Source organism: Schistocerca piceifrons, chromosome 3, assembly GCF_021461385.2.
Source record: "Schistocerca piceifrons isolate TAMUIC-IGC-003096 chromosome 3, iqSchPice1.1, whole genome shotgun sequence".
Lineage (NCBI taxonomy): Eukaryota > Metazoa > Arthropoda > Insecta > Orthoptera > Acrididae > Schistocerca > Schistocerca piceifrons.
In genome coordinates this window covers 33134572-33150994 of record NC_060140.1, presented here as the reverse complement: position 1 = coordinate 33150994, position 16423 = coordinate 33134572, and the positions used below count along the sequence as shown (strand labels likewise).

The 16423-nt window shown below is 43.2% G+C and overlaps 1 protein-coding gene across 1 annotated transcript in view; it reads left to right on the top strand.

Moving 5' to 3' along the window:
• The window catches only part of LOC124789771 (F-actin-uncapping protein LRRC16A), a 524837-nt gene that overhangs the window by 320904 nt on the left and 187510 nt on the right, over positions 1-16423 (top strand). The window contains 2 exon segments of the mRNA XM_047257233.1: positions 6041-6183; positions 15378-15493. Coding sequence (XP_047113189.1) covers positions 6041-6183; positions 15378-15493 — 259 coding nt within the window.

The window sequence follows — 16423 nt, the reverse complement described above, 5'->3', positions numbered from 1 at the left end:
GAAGATTTTTCTGTTAAGCAAAAGTGACAAAAAGCAGATTTCAGAGTACTTGACGGCTCAACACAAAAGTTTTATCTCAAGTACAGATAATGTTGATGATCAGTGGACAAAGTTGTAAAACCACTGTACAATATGCATTAGATGAGTATGTGCCAAGCAAGACCGTAAGAGATGGAAAAGAGCCACCATGGTACAACAACCAAGTTAGAAAACTGCTATGGAAGCATAGGGAACTTCACAGCAAACATTAACATAGACAAAGCCTTGCGAACAAACAAAAATTACATGAAGCAAAATATAGTGTGAGGAGGGCTATGCGAGAGGCGTTCAACGAATTCGAAAGTAAAGTTCTATGTACTGACTTGGCAGAAAATCTTACGAAATTTTGGTCTTATGTCAAAGCGGTAGGTGGATCAAAACAAAATGTCCAGACACACTGTGACCAAAATGGTACTGAAACAGAGGATGACAGACTAAAGCCGAAACACTAAATGTCTTTTTCCAAAGCTGTTTCACAGAGGAAGACTGCACTGTAGTTTCTTCTCTAAATTGTCGCACAGATGACAAAATGGTAGATATCGTAATGCATGACAGAGGAATAGACAAACAATTAAAATCGCTCAAAAGAGGAAGGGTCGCTGGACCTGATGGGATACCAGTTCAATTTTACACAGAGTACGCAAAGGAACTTGCCCCCTTTGTTGCAGCGGTGTACTGTAGGTCTCTAGAAGAGCGTAGCGTTCCAAAGGATTGGAAAAGGGCACAGGTCATGCCCATTTTCAAGAAGGGATGTCAAACAGATGTGCAGAACTATAGACCTATATTGCAGAACTATAGTCCTATATCTTTAACGTCGATCAGTTGTAGAATTTTGGAACACGTATTATGTTAGAGTATAATGACTGTTCTGGAGACTAGAAATCTACTCTGTAGGAATCAGCATGGGTTTCGAAAAAGATGATCGTGTGAAACCCAGGCTACGCTATTCGTCCACAAGACTCGGAGGGCCATAGACACGGGTTCCCAGGTAGATGCCGTGTTTCTCGACTTCCGCAAGGCATTCGATACAGTCCCCACAGTTGTTTAATGAACAAAGTAAGAGCGTATGGACTATCAGGCCAACTGTGTGATTGGATTGAAGAGTTCCTAGATAACAGAACGCAGCATGTCATTCTCAACGGAGAGAAGTCTTCCGAAGTAAGAGTGATTTCAGTTGTGCTGCAGGGGAGTGTCGGTGGAGTGTTTCTATTCACAATATACATAAATGACCTTGTGGATAACATCGGAAGTTCACTGAGGCTTTTTGCGGATGATGCTGTGGTATATCTAGAGATTGTAACAGTGGAAAATTGTACTGTAATGCAGGAGGATCTGCAACGAATTGACGCATGGCGCAGGGAATGTAAATTGAATCTCAATGTAGACAAGTGTAAGGTGCTGTGAATACATAGAAAGAAAGATCCCTTATCATTTAGCTCAAATACGGGAGGTCAGCAACTGGACACAGTTAATTCCATAAATTATCTGGGAGTAGGCATTAGAAGTGATTTAAAATGGAATGACCATATAAAATTAATCATCAGTAAAGAAGATGCCAGACTGAGATTCATTGGAAGAATCCTAAGGAAATGCAGTCTGATAACAAAGGAAGTAAGTTACAGTACACTTCTTCGCCCACTGCTTGAATACTGCTCACCGGTGTGGGGTTCGTACCAGATAGGGTTGATAGAAGAGATAGGGAAGATACAACAGAGAGCAGTGCGCTTCGTTATAGGATCATTTAGTAATGGCAAAAGTGTTACGGAGATGATAGGTAAACTTGAGTGGAAGACTCTGCAAGAGAGAAACTCAGCAGCACGGTACGGGCTTTTGTGCAGGGTGTCATAGGGGTATGGAGGGAAATGAATTGAGGGGATATGTTCTGCAAAAGTCCTAAGGCTTTTAGCAGTGATTGGAGTTTGTGTTGGTCTTCTGCTATGGGATCACTCTGGCAGAGTTTATAGGTGGAGAAGTCAGGTCTTCTGCCAGATAGTTACTATGATTCATAATTACAGTCGTGGAGCCTTTGTCTGTATACTGACACTGTTGATAAGGTCAGGTCTTTTTGTAGTTACAGTGTCTAAAATATTTCCGTCGCATGTGGGTTATCGAACTACTTGCTAAAGACAGATTTTGGAGAATGTGCTCAGAACTACTGCACTAGATTGTCTGGTTATACCACCTGCAATGAATCTGCAGACGTGCCAGTCTGTACTCAGTAGGGTAGTCACATCCAATATTGCAGGATCAGGTTATGTTCGTGCTACTGAGTGTAGACGTTTTTTGAATGATGATACAGCTGTTATGGGGGAATGAGGTGACTGGTGAGAAAACATCTGATTTACTTGAGGCCAGTTATTCACATCCAGTTAACTTTGCAGTCAGACTCGTTTTTGACCTCGATAAATGTAATATTTTTGTCAATTGCAATAAACATTCCCCCTTCTATGACATTTAACCTGTCTTTTGAATAGTTGTTCCATTCCTTGTTAAATATTTCAGACCTTTGTACTTAGTTTCATCCAGCTCTTGAATTTAAATGTGATTTGAGTGTGACAAATTTTCTGCAAGGCCATAAATTCAGGGACTTTTCTACAAATGCTTTCGCAATTTACTATTAAGATTTTGACATTGAACTGTTTTACATAATGTGCAATCTTATTGCCTAGCTTAAAGCACAAACATTTGTAGTCCACAGTACTCTGCCATTTGAGTAGCTGCTTCTTCTATGTAGTGTATCCATGACCTATAAACACTCCACCTGTTAACAAAAGTCCTGAAAACTGCAACCTCGACTATCGTAGAATCTGCCAGCCAGTGATCTTCTTCAGTGTGGATGCTCTCACAGTGCTCAAACTCTTACGGGAATCGGTAGATTGACTGCCGCAAGTAATGAGTGCAATGGACAGGGGCACAACAAATGTAGTGTGTGGAGAGTAAGTTGGAAATGTGGGTCTCCTGGAGAGCATGTCAGGGATAAGTACCTGCAGTTGCACTGTCCTCTATGCCCTTGATAGCTCAGTCAGATAGAGCATTTGCCATGTAAGCAGGAGATCCCGGGTTTGGTCCCAGTTGGGGCACACATTTTCAACTGTCCCTATTGATATTTATCAATGCTTGTAAGCAGCTAATGGTCTTGATTTCATTGTAATTTTGTCACAGAATCAATGGAACCTCTGGTTGAGACCATGAACTTGGCTCCACATAAAAGGATCCCAATAAGTTCTGGACAAGGTATAGCTATTGTTATGGTCTTCAGTCCTGAGACTGGTTTGATGGAGCTCTCCATGCTACTCTATCCTGTGCAAGCTTCTTCATCTCCCAGTACGTACTGCAGCCTACATCCTTCTGAATCTGTTTAGTATATTCATGTCTTGGTCTCCCTCTACGATTTTTACCCTCCATGCTGCCCTCCAATACCAAATTGGTGATCCCTTGATGCCTCAGAACATGCCCTACCAACCGATCTCTTCTTCTAGTGAAGTTGTGCCACAAATTTCTCTTCTCTCCAATTCATTCAATACTTCCTCATTAGTTGTGTGATCTACCCATCTAATCTTCAGCATTCTCCTATAGCACCACATTTCGGAAGCTTTTATTCTCTTCTTGTCCAAACTATTTATCGTCAATGTTTCACTTCCATTCATGGCTACACTCCATACAAATACTTTCAGAAAGGACTTCCTGACACTTAAATCTATACTCAGTGTTAACAAATTTCTCTTCTTCAGAAATGCTTTCCTTGCCATTGCCAGTCTACATTTTATATCTTCTCTACTTTGACCATCATCAGTTATTTTGCTCCCCAAATAGCAAAACTCCTTTACTACTTTAAGTGTCTCATTTCCACATCTCCCCATTTAATTCGACTACATTCCATTATCCTCATTTTGCTTTTGTTGATGTTTATCTTATGTCCTTAATAAACTATATGATACTGTGCAGGAACTGTTTCAAAATACTGTTGGATAATATGTACATAAGCAGTACAAGTTGGGAATCACTAATGCATGACTTCACTAAGGAAGTTGCAAACTGATAAATTCCAGAACTACTACTGATGGGGAGCAATGACCACGCAGTTTGGTGTGTCCACCCCCCCCCCCCCCCCCCCCCCTCCCCCCTCTTAAACCAACCAACTAATCCCGATGCACAAATTGTCCCATTTGTTTTCAAGTCAAAATCTGAGCACAATCAATGCAGTACCATTATGGGATGGAAAGGCTTGCTTCATATGCAGTAGATGAATAAGTTTCTTGTCCTTGGTGTGCACTTATTTAAAGCAGCCAAGGACCCAAAGGATTTAGTCATTTAAGTTAGACCTCCTGGCAGCCTCAGTGTCTGTGCCTGCTCCTTGTCGAGGCACACAGTTCATTCCACCTCCATACCACCGAATGCTGACAAGATATCTTCATTGCCACTTGGCAGAGATACAATAATTGTGTCATCTGCAAAATGTTTGATGTTACTATTAATATTGTCTTCCAGGTCATTAATACACGAGAATAGGGAGGATCCCAACAAATGTCACCAGTGCACACATGAAAGTAACTCTACATTTGTCGATGACTCTCCATCGGAGATAACGTGCTGCTTTTGTCCTATCAGAAAACCCTCAATCCAGTTTCAAATTTTATTGAGTACCTCATATTTTAATCATACTTTTGTTACTAAGCATAGGTGTGGTAGTGAGTCGAATGCATCTCTGAAGTCCACTAATTGACCAAATCCACTGCTTTTAGGATGTTATGTGAGAAATTACTGATATTTTTTGAATCCATGCCAGTTGACATGGATGTCATTCTATTTGACACGCATCATTCCAGTTGATCTCATAATTTGTTTTGGGATTCCACAAAAATGGATATCAATGGATGGTTGTTTCGTGGCTACCTTTTGCCACCAGGTGTAACATGTATTTTCTTCTGATTACTGGGCACAATTTTTTGTTTGAGGGATCTAAGGTAGATCATGCTTAATAGGAGGACTATCTCAGCTACAAGTTGTGCATAGAATCTGGTAGGGATGCCATGAGGTCCTGGAGCTTTGTTAAATTTTGGCGACTCCGGCTGTTCTGCAGTACTACTGACACTAATATCTATATCACTCATCTTTGTAGTGATGCAAGAATTTAATTCCAGTAGTACTCCTGCATTTTCTCTTCAGAGGAACATTTTAAAGTGAAGTTGAGTATTTCTCCTTTACTACCCTCAATTTTAGTTTCTGTTCAGTGTCTGGATACAAAGTTTGGTGCCACTAACAGCCTTTCCATGTGACAAGACTTTTTGTGACAGTTTTCAGAGCCATTGTTCTCTACTGTCATCCACAGTCAAATGACTACTGACTAAAAACAGTGACATCTGTGACTTTTTAAAGAAGCAATAGATGCCACTGCACTCGTGCAACTTTGTGATAAGCCACCAACTTTTAAACATAGGGAGACAACTTTCGCATTTTGAATGTGCCTTATACTATGTCCTTTTAAAAACTGTACCCTTCCCGCTCTAAGCTCTTTGTTATTGTATCGAGCTATGAGTGCTAGGCTAATGATACATGATATGTGTTCCTGTTTAATACTTAAAGATGCCATGTGATTGTTCTTACTTGGATTTTATTATTTTTTCAGTTTATATATTCAATTTTTCATACAATATTTTATTAGTTCTAAGCATGCAGAAGAAAGCTTTAATTCCCACTTAGGTTTTGTCTTTTATTTGTCTTTGTCTGGGCTTGATAGTTGTTATCCTCCAGATTACTCAGTAATGTTTACTTTTTTGATGTTCATCAATTTTCTTTTATGTAAATAATGGAGTTATATGAAATATAGTGCTGTATTTCAATGAATGAAACATTTAATTTTCATAGTAATCGTTTGTATGTTAATGTGCAGTTCTGGTATGGTTTTGCGTCATTTGATGCCCTCTTCCTTGCTCTTTTTTTATATAGAAAATGCAAATTTTTCTTGTTATGTAACTTGAGTTTTAATTTGTTTTTGTTGTAGATATGGATGCAGACTTAGCTTCTGTGGTGACTGCCATCAGCAAAAATAAATCAATCAAGCACTTGAGTATGGGCAGGAACCTCAATAACATGAAAGCTAAATATATTGCTTCTGTTATGGATGCTGTTGTGCAGATGATACAGGTTTGTAATAAGATATGTACTGTAGAAAATGCCAAGGAAAAGCTAAAGAATCAGAACTGTTTCCTGATCTCCTAAGATTTACACAAAGAGTCATTTTAGTAGCAGTCTCCTTTCCAGAAGGAAACTGAGAGATTGCGTCAGAATGCCTTAGAGTGATTCAGAAGAAAGTAGAGAACAGCATACAGCCATTTCTGCATTCTTTGCTGCATTCCACATAATAGCAGGGAATGTAGAAATGGACAGTGTACTAAGGTTGTTTAATTGTACATACTGATTTTACCCTAGATGACAGGATGCAGAATGGTTTTAAATTATTCTATTTCATTGAGATCACAGGAAAAGTGATGGGATGCAGCTCCTGTAATAATTGTGTGTTTCCTGATAGTTTTGAATAAACTGGTAGTGAATATAAAGATTTATGTTATCAACAGGTGATGGTACATAAATATGAATTTCTTTAAATAAATTGCATTTGAGCCTTCTTTGTACCAAGAAAGAGGCAAATTAAAGATTATTGAGCAGCTAAAAATGTGAATAAAAACTCTTACTTGCTTAATCAAATGTGGAGCTGCAATTGTGCCTCTCTTTGAATTGTTAGTTGCTGGACTTTACCATAAATGGGAAGAGAGGAGTTGCTGTTGTTGTGGTCTTCAGTACAGAGACTGGTTTGATGCAGCTCTCCATGTTTGTCTTTCCTGTGCTAGCCTCTTCACCTCTGAGTAACTACTGAAACCCATATCCTTCTGAATCTGCTTAATGTGTTCATCTCTTGGTCTCCCTCTAAGATTTTTACCGCTCCAGTCCTAAATTGGTGATCCCTTGATGTCTCAGAATGTGTCCTACCAACTGATCCCTTCTTCTAGTCAGGTTGTGCCACAAATTTCTCTTCTCCTCAATTCTATTCAGTAGCTCCTCATTAGTTACATGATCTACCGATCTAATCTTCAGCATTCTTCTGTAGCACCACATTTTGAAAGCTTCTATTCTCTTCTTGACTAAACTGTTTATCGTCCATTTTTCACTTCCATACATGGTTACAATCCATAAAATACTTTCAGAAAGGACTTCCTGACACTTAAATATATACTTGATGTTAACAAAGTTCTCTTCTTCAGGAACACTTTTCTTGCCATTGCCTCTCTACATTTTATTTGCTCCCTACTTCAACTATCATCAGTCATTTTGCTTCCCATTTTATAATCTGCTCTTGCTTCTCATTTTATTATCTAATTCCCTCAGCATCACGTATTTAATTTGATTACATTCCATTTTTCTCATTTAGCTTTTGTTAATAGTCATCTTAATCCTCCTTTCAGGACACTGTCTGTTCTATTCAATTGCTCTTCCAAGTCCACTGCTGTCTCTGATAGAATTACAATGTCATCAGCAAACATGAGATTTTTATTTCTTCTCTCTTTACTTTAATTCTTACTCCTAAACTTTCTTTTGTTTCCTTTACTGCTTGCTCAGTATACTGATTGAATAACATTGGGGATAGGCTACAATCCTGTCTCACTCCCTTCTCAACTACTGCTTCCCTTTCATGCCCATCGACTCTTATAACTGCCATCTGGTTTCCGTGCAAATTGTAAATAGCCTTTCACTTCCTGATCATCCACGAGGATGGCTTTTACCAGTTTTTCTGTTCTTCTGTAAAGGATTCATGTTAGTGACTTATTAAATTAATCAGAGTATTAGAATGGAATAGTATCAGAAAAATGAGTGTTTTTTGTAAGAAAGGATTGAAGTAACAACGAGAAAAATATATATATATATATATATATATATATATATATATATATATATATATATATATATATATAAAAATAGAGGGAAACATTCCACGTGGGAAAAATTATATATAAAAACAAAGATATATATCTATAGTGGGAAGTATCCAGATAACCCGGACGGTGTAACACTGTGCCAAGATGTGCTGGCCTTGCACCAAGGCATGTTTAGCCACAGGGTGATCCTCATTACCAACAAACGCTGTCTGCCTGTGTCCATTCATGCGAATGGACAGTTTGTTGCTGGTCATTCCCACATAGAATGCGTCACAGTGGAGGCAGGTCAGTTGGTAGATCACGTGGGTGCTTTCACACGTCGCTCTGCCTTTGATCGTGTACACCTTCCGGGTTACAGGACTGGAGTAGGTGGTGGTGGGAGGGTGCATGGGACAGGTTTTACACCGGGGGCGGTTACAAGGGTTGGAGCCAGAGGGTAGGGAAGGTGGTTTGGGGATTTCATAGGGATGAACTAAGAGGTTACGAAGGTTAGGTGGACGGCGGAAAGACACTCTTGGTGGAGTGGGGAGGATTTCATGAAGGATGGATCTCATTTCAGGGCAGGATTTGAGGAAGTCGTATCCCTGCTGGAGAGCCACATTCAGAATCTGATCCAGTCCCGGAAAGTCTCCTGTCACAAGTGGGGCACTTTTGTGGTTCTTCTGTGGGAGGTTCTGGGTTTGAGAGGATGAGGAAGTGGCTCTGGTTATTTGCTTCTGTACCAGGTTGGGAGGGTAGTTGCGGTATGCGAAATCTGTTGTCAGGTTGTTGGTGTACTGCTTCAGGGATTCCGGACTGGAGCAGATTCGTTTGCCACGAAGACCTAGGCTGTAGGGAAGGGACCGTTTGATGTGGAATGGGTGGCAGCTGTCATAATGGAGGTACTGTTGCTTGTTGGTGGGTTTGATGTGGACGGACGTGTGAAGTTGGCTATTGGACAGGTGGAGGTCAACGTCAAGGAAAGTGGCATGGGATTTGGAGTAGGACCAGGTGAATCTGATGGAACCAAAGGAGTTTAGGTTGGAGAGGAAACTCTGGAGTTCTTCTTCACTGTGAGTCCAGATCATGAAGATGTCATCAATAAATCTGTACCAAACTTTGGGTTGGCAGGCCTGGGTAACCAAGAAGGCTTCCTCTAAGCGACCCATGAATAGGTTGGCGTACGAGGGGGCCATCCCAGTACCCATGGCTGTTCCCTTTAATTGTTGGTATGTCTGGCCTTCAAAAGTGAAGAAGTTGTGGGTCAGGATGAAGCTGGCTAAGGTAATGAGGAAAGAGGTTTTGGGTAGGGTGGCAGGTGATCGGCGTGAAAGGAAATGCTCCATCGCAGCGAGGCCCTGGACGTGCGGAATATTTGTGTATAAGGAAGTGGCATCAATGGTTACAAGGATGGTTTCCGGGGGTAACAGATTGGGTAAGGATTCCAGGCGTTCAAGGAAGTGGTTGGTGTCTTTGATGAAGGATGGGAGACAGCATGTAATGGGTTGAAGGTGTTGATCTACGTAGGATGCAAGGCTGGAAGTCAGAAATTCCTGGAAGGTTTGGAGAGGGTGATTTTGAGGAAGAGGAGGTGGGTCCCGCTGTGACGGAGGACGGAACTGTTCTGAACAATCCATTGCCCTCACCCACCTAATCCTTCACCTACACATCAACTCAGCCAATGAACACACCCGTCAACTCCTATTTTTAATAAAAGTCCTTAATCTTTCCTCTCCCACATCCACACCTGTTGTTCAGAGCATCCTCCTACAGGCCAACTGTAAATTAGAACAGCATGTCACCCTCCACCTCAAAAAGCTATCCAATCGCCTGGTTTCCCACCTCCGGAAAGGCAACTCACTCACCCTTCACAACCTTTCCAGCAAACCTCAACCTCCTCTCATTGCACACAAACCCAGTCTCTCCCATCTATTCAATCTCCCACTTCCAGCTCCACTCCCTCCAAAACCTCAAAATTCCGATTAACACAATCTGGAACCACAACACCCTAATTCAGTAGTTTAACCTTTCCTCCAAACCTCTCTCCCAATCCGAAACCTCTGTCCTATCCACAGGCCTCACCTTCAGCCCCACTCCCAGATTCAACCAAACAGCCCTTGTCAAAGATTTACTGTCCTACACTCGTACTCTCTGCTGGAAATATCACTTTGCCACGAAGAAAAATGATCCTAATCCTACTCCTAATGATCCAACTCCCCAAGACACCATCCAAATTGAACCCTGCCTGGAACAGTTCCGTCCTCCGTCACAGCGGGACCCACCTCCTCTTCCTCAAATCACCCTCTCCAAACCTTCCAGGAATTTCTGACTTCCAGCCTTGCATCTCAATCCTTCTTAAAAAACCTTAATCCTACTCCCAACATCACCACTGCTGAAGCCCAGGCTATCCGTGATCTGAAGACTGACCGATCCATCGTCATTCTTCCGGCGGACAAGGGTTCCACGACCGTGGTGCGTGATCGTCGGGAGTGTGTGGCTGAGGGACTGCGTCAGCTTTCAGACAACACCACATGCAAAGTTTGCCAAGGTAACCCCATTCCCGATGTCCAGGCGGAGCTTCAAGGAATCCTCAGAACCTTAGGCCCCCTGCAAAACCTTTCACCTGACTCCATCAACCTCCTGACCCGACCGACACCCCGCACCCCTACCTTCTACCTTCTTCCTAAAATCCACAAACCCAATCATCCCGGCCGCCCCATTGTAGCTGGTTACCAAGCCCCCACAGAACGCATCTCTGCCTACGTAGATCAACACCTTCAACCCATTACATGCAGTCTCCCATCCTTCATCAAAGACACCAACCACTTCCTTGAATGCCTGGAATCCTTACCCAATCTGTTACCCCCGGAAACCATCCTTGTAACCATTGATGCCACTTCCTTATACACAAATATTCCGCACGTCCAGGGCCTCACTGTGATGGAGCATTTCCTTTCACGCCGATCACCTGCCACCCTACCCAAAACCTCTTTCCTCATTACCTTAGCCAGCTTCATCCTGACCCACAACTTCTTCACTTTTGAAGGCCAGACATACCAACAATTAAAGGGAACAGCCATGGGTACTAGGATGGCCCCCTCGTATGCCAACCTATTCATGGGTCGCTTAGAGGAAGCCTTCTTGGTTACCCAGGCCAGCCAACCCAAAGTTTGGTACAGATTTATTGATGACATCTTCATGATCTGGACTCACAGTGAAGAAGAACTCCAGAGTTTCCTCTCCAACCTAAACTCCTTTGGTTCCATCATATTCACCTGGTCCTACTCCATATCCCATGCCACTTTCCTTGACGTTGACCTCCACCTGTCCAATGGCCAACTTCACACGTCCGTCCACATCAAACCCACCAACAAGCAACAGTACCTCCATTATGACAGCTGCCACCCATTCCACATCAAACGGTCCCTTCCCTACAGCCTAGGTCTTCGTGGCAAACGAATCTGCTCCAGTCCGGAATCCCTGAATCATTACACCAACAACCTGACAACAGATTTCGCATCCCGCAACTACCCTCCCGACCTGGTATAGAAGGAAATAACCAGAGCCACTTCCTCATCCTCTCAAACCCAGAACCTCCCACAGAAGACCCACAAAAGTGCCCCACTTGTGACAGGATACTTTCCGGGACTGGATCAGATTCTGAATGTGGCTCTCCAGCAGGGATACGACTTCCTCAAATCCTGCCCTGAAATGAGATCCATCCTTCATGAAATCCTCCCCACTCCACCAAGAGTGTCTTTCCGCCGTCCACCTAGCCTTCATAACCTCTTAGTTCATCCCTATGAAATCCCTAAACCACCTTCCCTACCCTCTGACTCCTACCCTTGTAACCGCCCCCGGTGTAAAACCTGTCCCATGCACCCTCCCACCACCACCTACTCCAGTCCTGTAACCCGGAAGGTGTACACGATCAAAGGCAGAGCGACGTGTGAAAGCACCCACGTGATCTACCAACTGACCTGCCTACACCGTGACGCATTCTATGTGGGAATGACCAGCAACAAACTGTCCATTCGCATGAATGGACACAGGCAGACAGTGTTTGTTGGTAATGAGGATCACCCTGTGGCTAAACATGCCTTGGTGCACGGCCAGCACATCTTGGCACAGTGTTACACCGTCCGGGTTATCTGGATACTTCCCACTAACACCAACCTATCCGAACTCCGGAGATGGGAACTTGCTCTTCAATATATCCTCTCTTCCCGTTATCCACCAGGCCTCAATCTCCGTTAATTTCAAGTTGCCGCCACTCATACCTCACCTGTCATTCAATAACATCTTTGCCTCTGCACCTCTGCCTCGACTGACATCTCTGCACAAACTCTTTGTCTTTAAATATGTCTGCTTGTGTCTGTATATGTGTGGATGGATATGTGTGTGTGTGTGTGCGCGCGAGTGTATACCCGTCCTTTTTTCCCCCTAAGGTAAGTCTTTCCGCTCCCGGGATTGCAATGACTCCTTACCCTCTCCCTTAAAACCCACATCCTTTCGTCTTTCCCTCTCCTTCCCTCCTTCCTGATGAGGCAACAGTTTGTTGCAAAAGCTTGAATTTTGTGTGTATGTTTGTGTGTCTATCGACCTGCCAGCGCTTTCGTTCGGTAAGTCACCTCATCTTTGTTTTTATATATATATATAAAAAACAAAGATGATGTGACTTACCAAATGAAAGTGCTGGCAGGTCGACAGACACACAAAATTCAAGCTGTCGCAACAAACTGTTGCCTCATCAGGAAAGAGGGAAGGAGAGGGAAAGACGAAACGATGTGGGTTTTAAGGGAGAGGGTAAGGAGTCATTCCAATCCTGGGAGCGGAAAGACTTACCTTAGGGGGAAAAAAGGACGGGTATACACTCGCGCACACACACACATATCCATCCACACATATACAGACACAAGCAGACATATTTGAAGACAAAGAGCTTGGGCAGAGATGTCAGTCGAGGCAGAAGTGCAGAGGCAAAGATGTTGTTGAATGACAGGTGAGGTATGAGTGGCGGCAACTTGAAATTAGCGGATATTGAGGCCTGGTGGATAACGGGAAGAGCGGATATATTGAAGAGCAAGTTCCCATCTCCGGAGTTCGGATAGGTTGGTGTTAGTGGGAAGTATCCAGATAACCCGGACGGTGTAACACTGTGCCAAGATGTGCTGGCCGTGCACCAAGGCATGTTTAGCCACAGGGTGATCCTCATTACCAACAAACACTGTCTGCCTGTGTCCATTCATGCGAATGGACAGTTTGTTGCTGGTCATTCCCACATAGAATGCGTCACGGTGTAGGCAGGTCAGTTGGTAGATCACGTGGGTGCTTTCACACGTCGCTCTGCCTTTGATCGTGTACACCTTCCGGGTTACAGGACTGGAGTAGGTGGTGGTGGGAGGGTGCATGGGACAGGTTTTACACGGTTACAAGGATAGGAGCCAGAGTGTAGGGAGAGTGGTTTGGGGATTTCATAGGGATGAACTAAGAGGTTACGAAGGTTAAGTGGACGGCGGAAAGACACTCTTGGTGGAGTGGGGAGGATTTCATGAAGGATGGATCTCATTTCAGGGCAGGATTTGAGGAAGTCGTATCCCTGCTGGAGTGTCACATTCAGAGTCTGGTACAGTCCCGGAAAGTATACTGTCACAAGTGGGGCACTTTTGTGTTTCTTCTGTGGGGGATTCTGGGTTCGAGGGGATGAGGAAGTGGCTCTGGTTATTTCCTTCTATACCAGGTCGGGAGGGTAGTTGCGGGATGCGAAAGCTGTTGTCAGGTTGTTGGTGTAATGGTTCAGGGATTCCGGACTGGAGCAGATTCGTTTGCCACGAAGACCTAGGCTGTAGGGAAGGGACCATTTGATGTGGAATGGGTGGCAGCTGTCATAATGGAGGTACTGTTGCTTGTTGGTGGGTTTGATGTAGACGGACGTGTGAAGCTGGCCATTGGACAGGTGGAGGTCAACGTCAAGGAAAGTGGCATGGGATATGGAGTAGGACCAGGTGAAACTGATGGAACCAAAGGAGTTGAGGTTGGAGAGGAAATTCTGAAGTTCTTCTTCACTGTGAGTCCAGATCATGAAGATGTCATCAATAAATCTGTACCAAACTTTGGGTTGGCAGGCCTGGGTAACCAAGAAGGCTTCCTCTAAACGACCCATGAATAGGTTGGCGTACGAGGGGGCCATCCTGGTACCCATGGCTGTTCCCTTTAATTGTTGGTATGTCTGGCCTTCAAAAGTGAAGAAGTTGTGGGGCAGGATGAAGCTGGCTAAGGTGATGAGGAAAGAGGTTTTGGGTAGGATGGCAGGTCATCGGCGTGAAAGGAAGTGCTCCATCGCAGCGAGGCCCTGGACGTGTGGAATATTTGTGTATAAGGAAGTGGCATCAATGGTTACAAGGATGGTTTCCGGGGGTAACAGATTGGGTAAGGATTCCAGGCGTTCGAGAAAGTGGTTGGTGTCTTTGAAGAAGGATGGGAGACTGCATGTAAAGGGTTGAAGGTGTTGATCTACGTAGGCAGAGATGCGTTCTGTGGGGGCTTGGTAACCAGCTACAATGGGGCGGCCGGGATGATTGGGTTTGTGGATTTTAGGAAGAAGGTAGAAGGTAGGGGTGCGGGGTGTCGGTGGGGTCAGGAGGTTGATGGAGTCAGGTGAAAGGTTTTGCAGGGGGCCTAAGGTTCTGAGGATTCCTTGAAGCTCCGCCTGGACATCGGGAATGGGGTTACCTTGGCAAACTTTGTATGTGGTGTTGTCTGAAAGCTGACGCAGTCCCTCAGCCACATGCTCCCGACGATCAAGCACCACGGTCGTGGAACCCTTGTCCGCCGGAAGAATGACGATGGATCGGTCAGCCTTCAGATCACGGATAGCCTGGGCTTCAGCAGTGGTGATGTTGGGAGTAGGATTAAGGTTTTTTAAGAAGGATTGAGATGCAAGGCTGGAAGTCAGAAATTCCTGGAAGGTTTGGAGAGGGTGATTTTGAGGAAGAGGAGGTGGGTCCCGCTGTGACGGAGGACGGAACTGTTCCAGGCAGGGTTCAATTTGGATGGTGTCTTGGGGAGTTGGATCATTAGGAGTAGGATCAAGTTATTTGGATAGAAGTTAAAATGATGATGTAGCGTGACACACAGAATATCTTGAAGATGTTTCTTACTCTGATTGGATTGTAGTCATTCGGTTACTTTAATTATGGCTGCTACATGTAATTAAATAATCAAAAACATAGTTCCCTCTCTTTTCTCCTTTGTATCTTATCTCCGACGCAATTCTTTCTATGGTACATGTTGGCCTCATTAGATCTTTGGGTGTCTAATAAGAAGTATTTGATTTGTGTTTCTGAATGAAAGGAAATCAGTACTAATATTTCATTATATTCATATGTAAATTTCTACTTGTTCATTTATGAGTGAAATTGGTTTCAGGAAGAAGATTGTGTTCTTCAGTCATTATGCATACCAGATTCCAAACTGAAGTCGGATCTCTACAATTTGATTAATGCATTGGGGAGTAATCAGTGCTTGCAGATGATAGACATCAGGTACTCTCTCTCTCCTTTCTTCTTGTTTCTAAAGTAGATTGACAGTATCTAAAGGATATGAAGTCTACAATTGGTTAAAACTCTGTTGATGTCTTTTGCAGCTACAATTTTTGTGTAGTTAGACATCCTGTATTTTTTGTGATCTGTAATTTTTGCACTGAAATAATTTATAGTTTTAATGTATGTACTGACAATAAATTTGGAGTGTTGAAACACGTGTGACTGTTCAGGAGTCAGAGGATATATTCAATTTATGGTTCTCCGGTCTCCTGCTGTGTGACACTGTGTGTATCCCACAAATACTGTTCATAGTCTGATGGTGACTGTGTTTTACTGTTAGCAATGGAAGTTTTTACAGACTCCAACTGGGAACTGAGCTGCGGCCTACCACGCGTGTGCCAAATTTAGGTGTGGGTGTGGATAAAGTGCAGCTGTTGTCAAATATTCTTGTTTCACTTTATATCTAATCATAGCTAGCACAGGGTTCCAAGCTGTAGTTATTGTACATTATTCACTTTACAGTTACGTATTGCCTCCTTCATCACACATCCCCCCAGAAAGATAAAACTGATGATACAATCTTTGTTTTCTCGTACATCTTGCAATGTCCTGTACTGAGGCAATGCTCTGCTGTTACAGATTTATCTGGTTGGTGTTCATCAAATCAGTGTTGCACTGTATGACATGGTTGGGTAATATGTGTCATTTTACATTCACAAGGAATCCCATGTATATCTTGTTTCCTGAGGCTGAGATCATTTTTGCTGGGGTAAAAAAAGACACATCTCCATTTTCATTTATAGTGCTACTTAGCATTGCATCAAATTTTCTAAATAATTAAAGTGCTGTTTAGGTATCCATCTTGATGTTCAATTTGCATTAAAAGTCTTTCTACTCCCTTTTTGTTATTTCCAACACAACCCAATAGTC